Below are 18564 nucleotides of genomic sequence, written 5' to 3' on the forward strand. Positions count from 1 at the left end.
AAATAAAGCCAAAAAGAAAAAGGAAAAATAGTAGAAAATAAGAAATAAAAAACACCCACACTCACACACAAAAAGAAGAAAGAAACAAAAAGGGTCAATAAACCCACTACGTTAACACAGCTTCCCATTATCTGTAAATCTTAAACAATGTGACTCATTCCAAATTTCGATTATTTTGCTACTTGCAGGGTTTCAAACTGTATTAGGGCCAGGTAAGTTGATCAATTAGAATTCCCCAACTAAAAGTCTCCTTGCTTTGCCTATCTATTCAGACCTTTAATTTATCTCTTTTTTATCCAAATATCCAAACCTTTCTATAACACCATTAAACTCAAATACTTCTTTCATTTTTCATTTCCAACACCTCCCTTTCTATCCTTACCCACCTCCACATATAAATTTTTTACCTTCCACCCTGCCTTTATCCATATCCACATATATATTTTATCCACATTCATTGCTCCTCCCATGTTTACTCCACTTTCCTGAAGATTCTCCGACCAATCTTTCTTAACTTTATATTGATATAGCAACTCAAACAAACATCAGCTTGCGTTCTAGCCCCAGGTAATCTAATTAAACTTTCGCTGCCCTTCCCTCTCCCACGCACCTCCCAACTCCGTTCGTCCCAAACCGCAACTCAAAAAGATCACAATTTCCGCTCTCCTCGCCTAAGAAAATAGTTCATGCACAATTTGAGTTAGAGTTCAGACAAAACTTCTGTACAATATATGTCCACAATCAGCAACGCTTCTTTCAGTCTCCATGTCTCATCATCGATATGCCACTTTTCCATTTTATCCCAGACAGAAATCATAAAACTTTAAAAACATCGCTTAGTCTTTATTCTTTAGTCTTCTGCCCTTCCGGAGGAGAAAAACAACACCCTCCGCCTTGTAGCCACGTGTCTCGCTGTTTGTCTTCTCCTTCTCCTTGTCTCTCTCCAGGTCCGGATGAATCAGGAAGTCCCGCCTTCAGGGTCTCGTAGTAAAATTTTCGGGCTTCACCGACGGAGTTAATGCGGTGTTTTTGGTTGCCAAATGTAACTGTAATACCAGCTGGGACTTCCCATTTGTATGGAATCTGAGAATTTCTGAGTTCTTCGGTTAAGAAAGCGTACTGTCTTCTTGTTCTTAATATTTGAAATGGTATCTCTTTAAAAACAATCAAGTCCTCCCCATCAATTATCAACCTCTTTCCGTAAAGCCTCTGTATTATCTCATTTCTAGATTCCCTTGTAGTAAAGTATATAATTATGTCCCTCGGAAGCTGTCGCTGTTTTGCTACCCAGGAATTCTGGCGGTAAATTCTTTGAATCTGCCAATCAAAGTTAAGTCCCGGACTTCCCACCAAGCGACTGAAAGCCTCAAAGAATGTCTGTTTCAAATTCTCCTGTTGGTTTTCACGCAGTCCTCTAACTCGTATAGCAAAGGCAGCCTTGTTATAATTTATCATGACAAGTTCTTTTTGGGCAGATTCAATTTCCTGTTCTAACATTTGGATTTTTGATATCAGATTAAGATTAGTTTCTTCCAAAAGTTCCAATTTGTCTTCCGTTTCAGCAATATAATCTGTCATGACTGTCATTACTCCGATCATATCCTGCTTTGCCTGAGCAATTTTAGCATCAAATTGATCACATAAATCCGATATCAGTTGATTAATCTCCTGTCTGAAATCATTAAGCGTTTTGAGAAGGAATTCTTGTGTTAGCAAATCTCCCGTGGAGGGTGTAGGAGACAAGGGTAGCGACTTCATAGCAGTTTTTGGAGATATGTTATTAAGGAAGCGCTTCTGTTTAGGTTTGGGAGCCATTCCAGAATAAGAATAAAAGACAAGCAATCAAGCGAGCCAAAAATCAAAGTCTGTGCTCCCCTCAGTTAATCTTTTAGCAATTAGTACGGAGAAGCCTTCAGGAGGGTAGGGCTTACTAGGTACGTCACATCAAACACAAAAGCTACGAGATCGCCATCTTGTGACGCAGCTAAAAAAGAAAGGGAGCCTTTTGCGAAATTGAAGCTGGTATTTTAAATAGTAATAGAAGAAATTCCTCGGGAATGGTCCCCGCCCGGATTGGCTTTTAAATAGCTTAGCTTTGTCCTGGGGGGGGAGGCAATCTGCCTAGGCTGCAAAAAAGGCAGCGCGGAAAACTGGCCGGAGTAAAGGCTCAGCTAATGTTGAATCTCTTCTCCATTCACAGCAAAAAAAAGCTATGAATTACAAAGAGACTGACCTCCTCTCTGCCCCTTTCTGCCAGAAAGGGGAGATATCTATAGATCTTATAAGATATACGAACCAGAGTCCTGGCAGGAGCTTTTTTGAGCTCCCGACGGCGGCAGCTCCTCCCCTCGAAGCCTCAACGCACCAAGGTTTTGAAGAGGCAAATTTTAAAAAAAGTAGATAGGTAGATAGAGGGATAGAGAGGGGGGGGGAGAGAGAAATACAGTAAGGTAGGGGGAGAGAGAGTAGTTAGGTAGGTAGGTAGATAAAGGGAGAGAGAGAGAGAGAGGGAGGGAGAGAGAGAGAGAGAAATACAGTAGGTAGGTGGGGAGAGAGAGTAGGTAGGTATGTAGATGTTTCCAGGTTTATGTATCCATGTGCTGAAGAAGGAAATTGCTGACAATCTGTAGCACCTAACTTTGTTTCTGCTGGCACAGCACTTGATCAATGTAATTCTCATCAATCAGTTAAAGAACTTTACAAAAGGGGAAAAAAGGTTTTTGCACTCTGCAAACCTCCCCAAAACAGCCTGTTTTTCGCAAAAATGGGCCCGTTTTTTTAAAAAGACATGAATAGCCGGGGGGGGGGGCTTACAGAGTGCTCCTGGGGAGCAAAAATGAGCAAAAAACGACCTGTTTTTTTTCAAAAACGGCCCCAGTTTTTGTCAAAAAAATTGCATGCGTAGCCTTGTGGAGGCATATAGAGTGCCGTGGGGGGGGAAATGACCCATTTTTTGATCATTTCTGACCTCCCCAGCCCCCAGGAGCTCTCCATAAGGGTATGCATAACCATTTTGGTGAATGGGCGGGGCTTTGGGTGGCAAAAAATGCTGTATTTGATATATAAGTCGCACCCAGATTTTCAGCCCCTTTTTTGAGGGTAAAAAAGTGCGTCTTATACTCCAAAAATACGGTAGTTCACACACAGGAATTATTTTTGTGTTCCCATAAATATGAACACTGTAAGTGCCAGTTTATAACATGAAGACTTAAACACATGCAAATATTATGATTAAAACATGCCATTAAATAATGAAATATGTTATAGTTCAAAATCTATAAACTATTTTTTCTCATTTAAGATTGTTGAAAAGTTGTAAAAATTATTTTAATGTTCTTACAAAAACATTACTTATCATTTCTTACATAAAATTCAGATTTTCATAGATGTATATATGTCTAATATCTAAGGACCAAAAATCATTTATTTATTCATTTGTTCAATTTTTATTCCTATGTTCAATCAAATACACAGAATATCTTACAGTTGTAAAAAAATACTCTGAAGCTCAAGATAGCATTTCTTCCTTTTTTAAAAAAAATTGCAACAACAATCTATTGAAATATTCTGGGAAAACTAAGCTTATATTTTCAAGATAAACTTGAACCTGGGTTCCCTGGTCCTTTTCCACTTATCCACTATTTCATCATAACATATAAACAATCCTTGTGAATTTAAATCTCAAGAGAATATTTGTAAGCAAAATCCTGTAAATGGTTTGAAAAATTCCAAGATGCAGTCTTTACTGTTTTCTGTTATCTTATTTATCAAAATGGTTATCACTTTTGTAAGACTTGCACACCTTGGTTTCTTTAAAACATACTGAACTTCAGCAAGATAATTATTATTTCACATGGCAATGATTATGGAATTTGAAATCCAAACTATAAAAAGACACAGCATTAGAGAAGACTGCTTGATGTTATATGATCCAACAGCATCCCAGCAATACTGTAGTTGTTATGAACAAGATTAAAAATGTAATGGGTGTTACTATAAATGATTTCACATTTTTCAGGAAGGACAAAAAAATAGAGAATGTTACATCCCATCCCTCACTTGGATTCTCATTCTAAATAGGATTGGAATTACTGGTGCAAATGTTTTAATTAAAAATATTGAGTCTTATTTTTAAGAGTATCTTTTAGTAATTGTATTTTCTCTAATAGTGTTAAATGGGAAAAAAAGTACAATACTTAACATATAGTACGTGGCAAAGGAACATAAAGGGAAATGGATTTCATTGCAATGACATGTAAATGTTTTGTTCCAACAAAGTTGAAAAGTGTTTTGAGTTTCACAAGAGAATGGGAATTATTAGAATATACTATTCATGCACAGAAGGACAACATGGCAGAAAGCATGACTCTGATGATGCACAAGTAAGTTACTTACAGGTAATAAGTGTAGGAGTGATAGCTTCTTCTGCCATGATGGTGGAAGGATTTTAGGCAGTGTAGGAAAAGATGAAATGGAAGGAAAGAAAAGCCAAATATTAATGTATGAAAAAATCGAGATGAAGCTAGAACTGGAGAAACAAATGAAAAGATAGCAAGAATGCATCTCATACCATGCACCACATCTGGAAAAGACAGATGATATATTCACTGTTCATAACAGCTTTAGCAGTAAATTCATCACAGAGATTTTTTTAGTAGCCATCAATAACAATTATATGTCTTTCACATGCATATAAGACATAAATACAGAGACACACAAATAATTCATGTTATAATATTTCCAGGAGAAATAACAGTAGACATTTAAAAACATAATAATTAAGACATTTGGAAAAAGAGAAAAGATGTTTTTATTTTGCCAGCTCTTTCTAAATCTGCATTTTTTAAAAGATTACCTGTTTCTCGAATTTTAGGCTTTTTTTTTTAAATAAAGGCGATTATTCACATTTTAGCATGGCATCCATGTCTTATTTTGAACTTCAGAAAATCATATTTTCCTTTTAACTAAAGTCTTTCAACAAAAGGCTGAATTAGGGAGTAAATTTGAAAATTCTTAAATTGAAAATTTTACGAAAGATAGAAACTGAGTTTGAAACCCATACATTTGCCATTTAAGAAATGGCATTAAGGATTAATGTCTCAATCATTTAATTCACAAGTCTAATTAATGTTTTTATTGTATGATTTCTTGCTTTCTGATGCCTCCCATATACCAGATGAATGTTTGTTTCTTTCTGTATCTTATAAAAAAGACTTGAACCTCCCCTTAATAAATGCTTGTTGCTTTGTTTAAAATACATGTCATTTCTGCAGTTCCTTGCTAAAGTTCCAATAATATATTTTTTCAAGCATAGATTTTCTTCAATGAGGCTACGAGCAATGATAACAGCTTTATCAATATTGTAGTGAATGTGAATGGCTACAAATGGTCAGCTATTTTCATTACCCATAATTCCTTCAACATTAAAGAAAATATTAAATGTTGAGTAGCTTGCAGGTATTGGCCAATACTAAAAGCCAGAAAGATGTGATGGGGCAATCAAGGCCAATGGCAGGTGTCAGCCTGGTAGGTCGGATGGAGCTATAGCACTTATTTAACCTGTGAGGGCTTTTTAAAAAAACAACACAGCTCTATCTAGACCAAAATAGCTGATAAGTATAGAAACAAAAATGAGGCTATGCACTATTGATTCTTCAAAGAACAGCAGAAATGTTTCAGATATATTTTTTTCTAAAAACTAAGTAAGGTACAATTAATTATCTTAACTTGCTGCAAGGACAGGTAACAGAAATATATGAGTCAGTAAAATAATATACTGTGCTTATAATAAACAAGCAGTGTGTTTTACTGACTTATAAAATAAAGCAAAACAATCCACAGTTCACCATAAATAGGCCTGACAAAGGATTACATATAATGTCCTAGGCATCCCATTGAAAATAAGGATTTTATCACTCATTTATTTTGCATATAGAAATGTTTCCTGATTTTACATTCTTATTTTTCAGTATTGTTTATGCCCAATAAATTACTTCCTTGTGTAATTAACCATGTGTAATTAAATGTTAACATTCTATTTAAAGGGCAGGATTTTAAAAGTGAAAGTTGTTCTTACATATTTACTATATTTTTGAACTCCTTTGTCCATGCTGCTGTGTACGACAGAAATATTAAGAGTCTAAATCTTGAATATAATTGCATTTTCTTTTCCTTTTAAACTTCCAAGACACAGCATTCTCAAATATTGATTATAGAAACAGGAAAGTACAATTATTGTTGCTACCATACCATACCAATTATTGCAGCAATAAATATAATTAATCAGCGGGAAATTGTTAAGTGTTTGGATAAAGAACTTTTTCAAAATTATATTGAGATGTATCATTCTGCATTGAAATGATTGAGAAATCAGCTGTTTTAAATTCAGGAAATGTTTTACACTACCACTTGATATCAGAAAACTGAACGCTGCAGTAACTCCTCTACCCTTATTTTAAGGAATGATGAATTTTTTATGGCAATGAATACTTCACAGATGTCAAACTATGGATTAAAATGTATAGAAGAAAATACCGTTCCTCTTATTGCTACATAACCACAGGTAGTCCTGAACTTACAACAGTTTGGTTAGTGATAACTCAAAGTTACAACGGCACTGAAAAAAAGTGATTTACAACCATTTTTCACACTTACAACCATTGCAGCATCTCCATTGTCATGTGATAAAAAACCACATTGTTGGCAACTAACTCATATTTATGATGGTTGCAGTCAAATGATCACCTTTTGCAACCTTCTGTCAAGCAAGGTCAATGGAGAAGTCAGATTCACTTAATAAACATGTTAATAACTTAGCAACTTCAGTGATTCACTTAACAACTAAGACAAGAAAGCTCATGAAATGAGGAAAACTCACTTAACTGTCTCACTTAGCAACATAAATTTTGGGCTCAATTGTGGTTGTAAGTTGAGGACTACCTCTACTTAATTTCAGCAAATTCAGTTAGTTAGTTAGTTAGTTTATTAGACTTGTATGCCGCCCTATTCCCAGGGGGACTCAGGGCAGCTAACAAACTAAAGGGGATAGGGGTAGTACAAAAAAGACAAACAAGACAAAAAGCAAAATACAAAAACAGATTAAAACACCACAACAGCCACAACAATTCGAGTGGGGTTGGGAACTCATCAGCCCCAGGCCTGCTGGAACAGCCAGGTCTTGACGGCTTTGCGGAAAGCCTGAAGGGTGGTAAGGGTCTGAATCTCCACGGGGAGATTGTTCCAGAGGGCTGGAGCAACCACAGAGAAGGCCCTCCCCCGGGTGGTCGACAGTCGACACTGGCTAGCTGATGGAACCCGGAGGATGCCTAATCTGTGGGATCTAATTGGTCGCAGGGAGGTAATTGGCAGGAGGCGGTCTCTCAAGTACCCAGGTCCGATACCATGCAGGGCTTTAAAAGTAACGACTAGCACCTTGAAGCGCATACGGAGTCCAATAGGCAACCAGTGCAGCTTGCGGAGGATAGGTGTAATGTGGGTGTACCGGGATGCACCCACAATTGCTCGCGCGGCTGCATTCTGGATAAGCTGAAGTCTCTGAATGCTCTTCAAGGGCTGCCCCATGCAGAGCGCATTACAGTAGTCCAGTCTTGAGGTCACAAGGGCGTGAGTGACTGTTCTGAGGGCCTCCCGGTTCAGGTAGGGGCGCAATTGGTGCACCAGAGGGACCTGTCCCCCTGGTCACAGCCGACAGATGGTGTTCTAAAGTCAGCTGTGGGTCCAGAAGGACTCCCAAATTGCGAACCCTGTCTGAGGGGCGTATAATTTCACCCCCCAGCCTGAGAGATGGAATACAAGGCCAATTTTTGGGAGGGAAAAACACAAGACACTCGGTCTTGTCAGGATTGAGTGCAAGCTTGTTTACACCCATCCAGACCCTAACAGCTTCCAGGCACTGACACATCACGTCAACCGCTTCACTGAGTTGGCACGGGGCGGACAGATACAACTGTGTATCGTCCGCATATTGGTGGTATTTTGTCCCGTGCTGCCGAATGATCTCACCCAGTGGCTTCATGTAGATGTTAAACAGGAGGGGGGACAGGACCGAACCCTGTGGCACCCCATACTTAAGGGGCCTAGGGGTCGACCTCTGCCCTCCAACCAACCCCGACTGCGACCTGTCCGACAGGTAGGAGGAGAACCACCGAAGAACAGTGCCTCCCACTCCCACCTCTCGCAACCGTCGCAGAAGGCACGACCCCCGTCCCTGGCTCGCCAGAGATCATCGATCAGTGCGACCAAAGCAGTTTCTGTGCTGTAGCCAGGCCTGAAACCAGACTGAAAGGAGTCTAGATAATCGGTTTCATCCAAGGACCGCCGGAGTTGAGAGGCCACCACTTTCTCAACAACCTTCCCAACGAAGGGGAGGTTGGAGACTGGACGGTAGTTACTTAGAATGGCTGGATCCAAAGACGACTTCTTCAGGAGGGGTCTCACCACCGCCGCCTTTAGAAGGGGCGGGAAGGACCCCTCCCGAAGAGAGGCGACAATTATCGTCTGGATCCTGCCCCATGTCACCTCCCTGCTGTTCGCAACCAGCCAGGAGGGGCACGGGTCCAGCACACAAGTGGAGGCACTCACAGCTCCCATGGCCTTGTCCACTTCCTCAGGTGTGACAAGTTGAAAATCAATCCATAAATTCTGCTCAAGACCCTCCCCCGGTACCTTGGCTGGCTCTGAGCAATTGGAGTCCAGGTCTGTCCGAAGCCGGGCAACTTTATCCGCAAGAAATTGGACAAATTCCTCAGCTCTACCTTGTAACGGGTCCCCCGCATCCCTCCCTTTCAAGAGGGAGCGGGCTATCCTGAACAGGGCGGCTGGGCACGACTCAGCGGACGCAATCAGAGTGGCAAAATAAGCATTTTTTGATGTCCGAATTGCCAGGAGATAGGCTCTGATGCAGGTTTTCAACAGTGCTCGGTCTGACTCGGTCTTACTGGACCTCCAGCGGCGCTCTAGGCATCTCTTTTGGCGTTTCATCTCCCGGAGTTCCTCAGTAAACCAAGGAGCCCTCCTGGATCCACTACCTCGGAGAGGCCGTAAAGGCGCAATCCGGTTACATCGTGCCACAGGAAAGAGAATGCTTTACCTCTCTAAAATATTGCAACTTTGAAATGCTCCAGAAACTTTTATGGAGAAAATGGTCCCGTTGTTAAATTAAAAATCATTGCAGGCTGCAAAGGAATACCTGGCATGCCAATTAGCTGTGCAGTGGCTAAGAAGCAGCAGAAGCAGCACTGGAAATTTTAGCGGTGGTGAGGCTTGGAGATGTTCAAAGTGCTGGGCAGTGGGCCCTTTGAGAAAAGAGCTGCAAATTTATCTACTTTTTGAAAAATGTTGGTAAGCACACAAGTCTGCTTAGTGAGCCAAACATTGTGCAGGCCTGTTCTATTGACTCCATAGTAGTAGAATAAAAATCTTTTCATCTTTCTCTATTTTTCCTACTTTGTTTTCTGTTACTGTTGTTTGAAAATATTATTTTATTGCTTTCTGATCGGAAAACATAGACTTAAATATCATTTGTATAAACCCTTTCCCTGCCCCTTACTCATTTGCAATAATGATCCAATTTGGGGTTTAGATAGAGGCAGCTGGTGATATGGCATTATGCCATATTAACATGCTTTTACAAATGTGAATTGTTCTTCCTATCAAAAGATTGATGAAAAAAGGAGTTGGGTTTGCATAATCCACACAAATCTACTAAAACCGAATGTTTTCTGTCGTATTTGCTGATTTGAAATTTCAGTTTTGCTATGCATCATGGGGATGCTTTTCTTTTTAAAAAAGTCAAATTCCACTGTTCATGTCAGATGAACTGTTTTAAAGCAGGTGGCATCTAATCTGGTGGAGCACATTTCTAAGATGTTATAAGCTACATGGAAATAAATAATCTGTTTATGTACAATGAAGAAAAACAGCATTTCAATGTTTTACAGTGCTAACTTAATATAACCTTAGCATATCCGGTTGTCTTAGTTCTTTCTGAGTTAGTGGACCAACCACGGGAGCAGTGGTTGCGCAAATGGAGCTTTGTGTACCCGCCTGCTGCTTGCATGGCCAGATTGCCAACTGGCCATGGACTGATATCAGTCTATGGACCAAGGGTTGGGACCTGTGTTCTACTTAATGGTTCAGCTTATAAAAAGATAGGAGTTCAAATTTAAAGATCACAAGTGTGATTATATTCTTTACTTAAAGAATGGTATGGCATGGTTCCAACGAAGTATCACAAGTTGTGGAGACTTGCCTATAGGAGTCTTTGGTTCTAACATTATCAGTACCTCACACATGAAGAAAAAATGAATAAACATCAAATTAACAATAATTAAAACATAACAAAATGTGGATGTTATGGTGAATTGGCAAACCCTAACTATTCATAAAACTTAATGGGATGAGAACTCACTGACTGATGAAGAAAGAGTTTGAAATGATCATAGACAATTCAATGGAAGGTTCAACACAGAGTGCATCTGTTGTAAAAAAGGCCAACATGATAATAAGGCTAACAAGGAACAGTATTAAAAAGAGAAATGCTAATATTTAACAACATATAAATCAATATTTATGAATACATGAATCAAAATACAGTATGATCAGGAAACTGGAACATCTTCCTATGAGGAAAAGTCAAGACAATTGAGGTTTTTGTCTAAAAAAGCGGCAAATAAGAGAGACTGAGGTGTGCAAAATTATGCATGGTAGAATAAAGTCAACAAGCTGAAGCTATTCTCCACTTCCCAAACTACTAGAACCAGAGTGCAACCAATGAAACTGAATCCTCGAAGAATCAGGACAGACCAAAAAACAATTTTTAAACACAAAAAGCTTGTCGTAGCTTCTACATAAATCAATGGGAAAATAAAACATGACTTTACAATTAAGGGAACATGTGTTCACTTTTCTATTTTAGCTTATATCAGCAAAGTTCACTCATTTATTCTAGAAGAATAACTCATCAGATGACATGAGAAAAGCCTGTTCCTCAGATTCTTCTCATACTATGGTAGCTATAGATAACTGAAAGAACAAGTTCTACTGAAAGCACCTTTTATGTGGTGCTTTTATCTAATGTTGCTATATTACACAGGACAGCCCTACATCCCAGTGGCTCTATACTAAAATAACGCTGTAATGAGTTTTTACGACTATTAAAAGTAGATAATAGCTTCTTGGCTGTTGACAAAGATAAGTTTTATAATAAACTTAAACCTAGAGAGACTTGGCTGATTTTCTACTTAATATTGCTGTTTTTATGTAATTTATAAGCAGCTAAGAAATTTGAATGTCGGCAACAAAAGGATTTTAGTAAATAGATACTAGCTTACTGTATACAGAGGTTGGTAAGATGATTTTTATTTATTTGTTAAATTCTATGCTATCCAACTCACTAATACAGTAACTCTGGCCTCCAATATAATAAAAGTTAAAAAATGCTAAAAACAATTAAAATTAGAATAAAAAGATTAACAACCAAGACGATGGACAGCTTGGGGTGAAAAACTTCTCTACCTCATTGGCCATACTCAATATAGCAGGCTCCCTTCTTTGGCCAATGAGATTTGAAGTGAGTCCTTTCTGCTGGAATGAGTTGGGCAGGTTAGTCCCATCAGGTTAAGGGAGGTCCTCAGACACCTTGAACCCATGCCATAAAGGGCATATTGATGCTACCTCATCATCCCATAGTGCTGGAGGATTTCAGCAAGTGGTTTCATGTTAATATACTTCAAAGTTCTAATTCTGTTATTAATTCTGTTGTTCAGTGTGGGTCAGCTCTGCTACTATCAACAGTCTAGTAATAGAATCCTTTTATACTTTAAAGTTTATGTATTTTTATTGTTTTGATTAAACGTCAGGTAGTGATATCTCATAGTTACTATGACAAATAAGCACGCTTTTATTTTAACTAATGGTGACATTCATCTATGATATGAAAAAGGAAGCTAAACAATCATAGAAATATTGTTTCACTAGCTGTGTAATTTTATGTTATGGTTCCGTCTTGTTTTAAACTATTAAGATAGATCAAATGGAGTTTGATGTCCCATAAACTTATTCATAATTCATCTGTCACCCAAATGCTTGCTACAATTATTATAGAATTATCATATATTTCTAAACAATATATGTAATTATGATGATATACCAGCCAGAAAACCTACAGAAATAATGATGATGATGATGATGACGACAACAACAACAACAACCAACCAACCTGTCATGGCTTGGATAGACTATAAGAAAGCATTTGATTCAGTTCCCCATAGCTGGATCAAGAAATGCCTGCATCAGCAGCAACATACAAAAATTCATGGAAACTTCAATGAACCTCTGGAAAACGAAGCTTATAGCTAATGAAGAAGTATTGGGTGAAGTGGAAATTAAATGAGGCGATTCCCTTTCACCCCTACTTTTTATACTCTCAATGCAACCACTGACAATCATTTTGAAGAAGATGAACTATGGATACGAACTTGCAAAGAAAGGACTGAAAATTTTGCACTTGGTGTACATGGATGATTTGAAGCTGTTTGGTAAAACAAAAGCTGAACTGACTTTATTAATTGAAAGCACAAAAGAATTTAGCCAAGACATTGGTATGCAGTTTGGAATTGTTAAATGTGCAACAATGGCAACCAAAGCAGGCAAGGTCATAGAAGATGATGGAATAGACTTGAGAATGAAGAAATGATAAAGGCAATAAAACCAAAAGAAGGCTATAAGTATTTGGGGATTTTAGAGGCCTCTCACTTAATGCATAATAAAGTCAAGGAATTAACTTCAGCCAAATACATTCGACGAATTCGCAAGATATTAAAGTCCAAATTGAGTGGAGGAAACATCATAAAAGCCATAAATACCTGGGCTATACCTGTGATCCAATACTCTGCAGGAATAATTGACTGGACCCAGATGGAGTTGGACAATTTGGACAGAAAAACAAGGAAGCTTATGACAATGAATCATATTTTGCACCCTAAAAGTGATGTTGACTGATTATATCTACCAAGAGCAGAGGGTGGTCAAGGACTTCTACAAGTAAAACAGACTGTGGAAGAAAAAAAATACAGCTTGAATGATTACATCCAGAAAAGTGAAGAACCAATGATTAATGATTAAGGAGGCCTTTTAAAGCTAACTAAGTCAAAAGCTGAATATAAGAAAGAAATAATTGAGAAACGAGTTGAAAATTGGAAAAACAAAGCTATGCATAGTCAATACTTGAAAAGTATTGAAGACAAAGCTGACCAAAAGCTAACTGGGAACTCGTTAAGATCAGGAGCTCTGAAAAAAGAAACAGAAGGCTTTATTTTGGCAGCTCAAGAACAAGCCTTAGCCACAAACTAAATGAAGGCAAAAATTCAACATGTTACCATCAACAGCAAATGTCACCTCTGTAATGAGAAAGTCGAGGCAGTTGACCACTTGATCAGTGGGTGCAGCAAAACTTCACAAACTACCTACAATGCCATGCCTGCGTTGCTAAGATCATTCACTGGAAATTGTGCCAAAAGTTTGGATTTGAGTACAGCAAAAACCACTGGGACCATCAGGTTGAGAAAGTTTTAGAGAATGAGAAAGTCAAGATCTTGTGGGACTTCAGAATTCAGACTGACAGGCACTTGGCTCACAACACACCTGACATAACAATAGTTGAAAAGAAAAAAGTATGGTTCATTGACATTGCAATACCTGGAGATGCACAAATTGAAGATAAACAGCAAGAAAAAATCACAAAGTACTGGGACTTGCAAATTGAAGTTGAGCGACTGTGAAAAAAGAAATCGTTGTTGTCCCGATTGTAATTGGAGCCCTTGGCGCAAAACTCAAAGGGCTACCTTGCTATTTGGAAATTTTAAATTTGTCAGACTTGAACATTCTGATTCTACAAAAAACCGCCCTACTTGGAACAGCTTTTATCCTCCGACGTTACCTTAACAATTCCTAGGTCCTTGGTTAGGACTTGAGCTGTTGAGCTACCAACCAGCCCCAAAGGCTATGAATCTCACCAAAGATTAACCACATAATAATAATAATAATAATAATAATAATAATAATAATAATAATAATAATAATTATGGCGAGAGTACACCAACAGAGTTAGGAAAATTTTAAAATCTAAATTGAATGGTGGAAATACAATCAAGGCCATAAATACCTGGGCAATACCAGTTATAAGATACACAGCTGGCATAGTTAACTGGACACAAGCTGATTTGGACCTTTTGGACCGAAAAACCAGGAAACTAATGACAATACACTACAGTTTACATCCACGTGGTGATACTGATAGACTATATCTGCCCCGAAAATCAGGTGGCAGAGGATTATTACAAGTGAAGCAAACAGTTGAAGAAGAAAAACATGCACTGGCTGATTATTTAAAAGACACTCAAGAACATCTATTAATCGAAGTAAAGAACAAAAATCTACTGAAGGCCCAACAGACAAAACAAGAATACAGAAAAGATGTGATAAAATCAAGAATGGAGAGTTGGCAGAACAAAGCACTGCATGGTCAATTTCTGGAAAAAATAAAAGATAAAGTGGACAGTGAACAAACTTGGTTATGGTTAAAACAGGTACATTAAAGAAAGAAACAGAGTCACTAATCCTGGCTGCGCAAGAACAAGCTATCCGCACAAATGCCATTAAGGCCAAAATCGAAAAATCCTCTGATGATGCCAAATGCAGACTTTGCAAAGAAGCTGACGAAACTGTTGATCACATACTCAGCTGCTGTAAAAAAATTGCGCAGACTGATTATAAATTGCGGCACAATTCAGTAGCACAAATGATCCATTGGAATTTGTGCAAAAATTATAATATTAAAACAGCAACAAACTGGTGGGAACATCAGCCTGAAAAAGTCACAGAAAATCAGATGGCCAAGATCTTGTGGGATTTCCGTATACAAACCGACAAAATACTGGCGCATAATACACCAGACATCACACTGGTTGAGAAAAATAAGGTCACAATCATAGACATCGCAATACCAGGTGATAGCAGGGTCGCCGAGAAGGAACATGAAAAAATCGCAAGATACCAGGACTTAAAAATCGAAATTCAACCACTATGGCACAAACCAGCAGTGGTAATTCCAGTGGTAATTGGCACACTGGGTGCTATTCCAAAAGCACTGGAATTACATTTAAAACAGTTAAAAATTGACAAAATCACCATCAGTCAAATGCAAAAAGCCGCACTGCTTGGATCTGCACGCATATTACGAAAATACGTTACGACGTCCTAGGCCCCTGGGTGGGGCCCGACTAGTAACCAATGCCAAATCCGGCGAAACAACTGGCCGCTGTGATACAATTGTACAACAACAACAACAACAACAACAACAACAACAACAACAACAACAATAATAATAGAACTCTGCCATTGCCGGTCCCAAGCCCGGATGAGAAAGGAGGAGGGTTGGGGTCAGGTTGGCATCTGGTCCCGTAAAAAAACCCCCGCCAACCCATACAATATGGTGAAAAAAACAAATAAGAATTCCATACCGCATCGGTCGTCGCGCGGGTTAACAAGGGCCACGGCGGATGTTGGGGTCCCTGGACATCCGTCGACAAATGGGCTACAAGTGGACCAGCCAACAAAACGACAAAAATATAGTGCAGATGAAAACCGTGCCATAATGGCCTGTTACTACAACTCAGAGCCAGAAAAAAGAGGCTATTTAAAGCGAATGTATGAATTATGGAAACAACAATATCCAGATTCAAATGTTAGTGAACAACGACTAGCAGATCAAAGACGATTTATTATACGGAATAAAGTGTTTAGTGAAGTTGAACATGAGGAAATTCAGGCAAATTGCAAAACCCAAAAAACAATATCACAAGCGGAAATAACTGATATTCAAGACACAACTAAAGACATTATAGTAGAACTCCCAGAAGAAGCTCTCGGGGAGGAAATAACATCACCACCACTAGAACCAGTTATCACTGAACCAACTGATGAACTAACTCAAAAACAAAAAGAATTGAAGGATAAGATCATGGAGCATTTTCTGCTTAATGAAGAAAGGCAACGTTTACCATCACTAAAAACTGTGCCTAAGAAAATTTTGGCCCCTATCATAAAAATGGTTAATGCAGTGTTTTCAACAATTGAACCGGGATCCATCTTGGAAACAAACCAGTTAATGTACAGCGCAGCTGTAACAGTCACTAATGAACTAGGCATTAAAATTAAAGTACCTAGTCACACAACAGAAAAAGCATCAAAGTCAAAGTGGAAAATCCGTTTAGAATAAAAAAATCAAAAAATTAAGGGCAGATGCTAGTAACTTAAAGAACATGCATGAGCAACGGCTTAAAAACAACAAAATCATAGATCGGCTAATCAGAAGATATAGATTGGATACAAGAAACATCAATGAAGCTGTAGAGATTGTAAAACAGCAGATAACAGCAACAGCTAGAAAAATTGAAAGATATGAGGCACGAATCATCCAATATAAACAAAATCAGCAATTTCGATCAGACCAACGGCGTTTTTATCAAAGTCTTAATGTGAATGGTGACACCAAAAGTGAAAAACCAGAAAAACAGGCCACAGTTGAATTCTGGAAAGAATTGTGGGAAAATGCAAAGGACTACAACAAGGAAGCAAAGTGGATACATGACTTTGAGAAAAGCATTGGCAACAAACAAATGCAAATATTAGAAATAACAACTGAGATGGTCAAAAACCGAGTTAAAAAGGTAAAGAATTGGACATCACCTGGAAAGGACCAATTACATGGTTTCTGGCTCAAATATCTGACCAGTTTACATGCAATATTGGCCAGGCAACTGAAGGAAATTTTACAAAAGGGCCAAATTGATGAATGGTTGACAACTGGAAAAACATACTTGATTCAGAAAGATGCAACTAAAGGAACAACACCTGAAAACTACAGACCAATAACATGCTTGCCAACAACCTTCAAATTACTCACAGGCATTATTGCAGATAACATGATGGATTATTTGGAAACAAACAACATCTTGCCAGTAGAGCAAAAAGGCAACAAAAGAAGGAGCAGGGGCACAAATGGTCAGCTTCTAATTGATAAAATGATATTAGAAAATTGTAAGAACAGAAAAACGAACTTGAATATGGTCTGGATTGATTACAAAAAGGCATTTGACTCACTGCCACATAGTTGGATCATAAAATGCTTAGAAACAACTGGCATTAGCAAAAATATTACATCCTTTACTGAAAAGGCGATGAAACAATGGAGAACTGAGTTGGCAGTAGGGAATGAGATCTACGGAATGGTTATCAAGCGAGGAATTTTCCAGGGTGATTCACTTTCACCTCTTCTCTTCATCATCGCAATGATCCCACTATCAGTAATCTTAAAAAAAATGAAATTAGGCTACCAAACAGCCAAAGAAGCTGAAAAAATTTCGCATTTACTATATATGGATGATTTGAAACTCTATGGAAAGTCAGAAATAGAAATCCAATCATTGACAAACACAGTCCGAGTATTCAGCACCGATATTTCAATGCAGTTTGGCATGGAAAAATGCGCCACTGTATCCATAAAAAGGGGCAAAATCACTGCATGTGAGGGAATTGAAATGCCCAATGGCCAATTAATTAAATGCAAAGAAAATGAAGCCTACAAATACTTAGGCATTCTGCAGTTGGATAACATCAAGCATGGAGAAGTAAAAACTATTGTCAGGCGAGAGTACACCAACAGAGTTAGGAAAATTTTGCAATCTAAATTGAATGGTGGAAATACAATCAAGGCCATAAATACCTGGACAATACCAGTTATAAGATACACAGCTGGTATAGTTAACTGGACACAAGCTGATTTGGACCTTTTGGACCGAAAAACCAGGAAACTAATGACAATGCACTACAGTTTACATCCACGTGGTGATACTGATAGACTATATCTGCCCCAAAAATCAGGTGGCAGAGGATTATTACAAGTGAAGCAAACAGTTGAAGAAGAAAAACATGCACTGGCTGATTATTTAAAAGAAAGTCAAGAACATCTATTAATCGAAGTAAAGAACAAAAATCTACTGAAGGCCCAACAGACAAAACAAGAATACAGAAAAGATGTGATAAAATCAAGAATGGAGAGTTGGCAGAACAAAGCACTGCATGGCCAATTTCTGGAAAAAATAAAAGATAAAGTGGACAGTGAACAAACTTGGTTATGGTTAACAACAGGTACATTAAAGAAAGAAACAGAGTCACTAATCCTGGCTGCGCAAGAACAAGCTATCCGCACAAATGCCATTAAGGCCAAAATCGAAAAATCCTCTGATGATGCCAAATGCAGACTTTGCAAAGAAGCTGACGAAACTGTTGATCACATACTCAGCTGCTGTAAAAAAATCACGCAGACTGATTATAAATTGCGGCACAATTCAGTAGCACAAATGATCCATTGGAATTTGTGCAAAAATTATAATATTAAAACAGCAACAAACTGGTGGGAACATCAGCCTGAAAAAGTCACCGAAAATCAGATGGTCAAGATCTTGTGGGATTTTCGCATACAAA

The 18564-nt window shown here is 38.3% G+C and overlaps 1 protein-coding gene across 1 annotated transcript in view; it reads right to left on the bottom strand.

Annotated features, from left to right (window-relative positions):
* PTPRM (protein tyrosine phosphatase receptor type M) overlaps window positions 1–18564 on the bottom strand; it is a 495619-nt gene that overhangs the window by 137147 nt on the left and 339908 nt on the right. The window contains 1 exon segment of the mRNA XM_032222734.1: window positions 4396–4425. Coding sequence (XP_032078625.1) covers window positions 4396–4425 — 30 coding nt within the window.

This window comes from Thamnophis elegans, chromosome 8, assembly GCF_009769535.1.
Source record: "Thamnophis elegans isolate rThaEle1 chromosome 8, rThaEle1.pri, whole genome shotgun sequence".
Taxonomy (NCBI): Eukaryota; Metazoa; Chordata; class Lepidosauria; order Squamata; family Colubridae; genus Thamnophis; species Thamnophis elegans.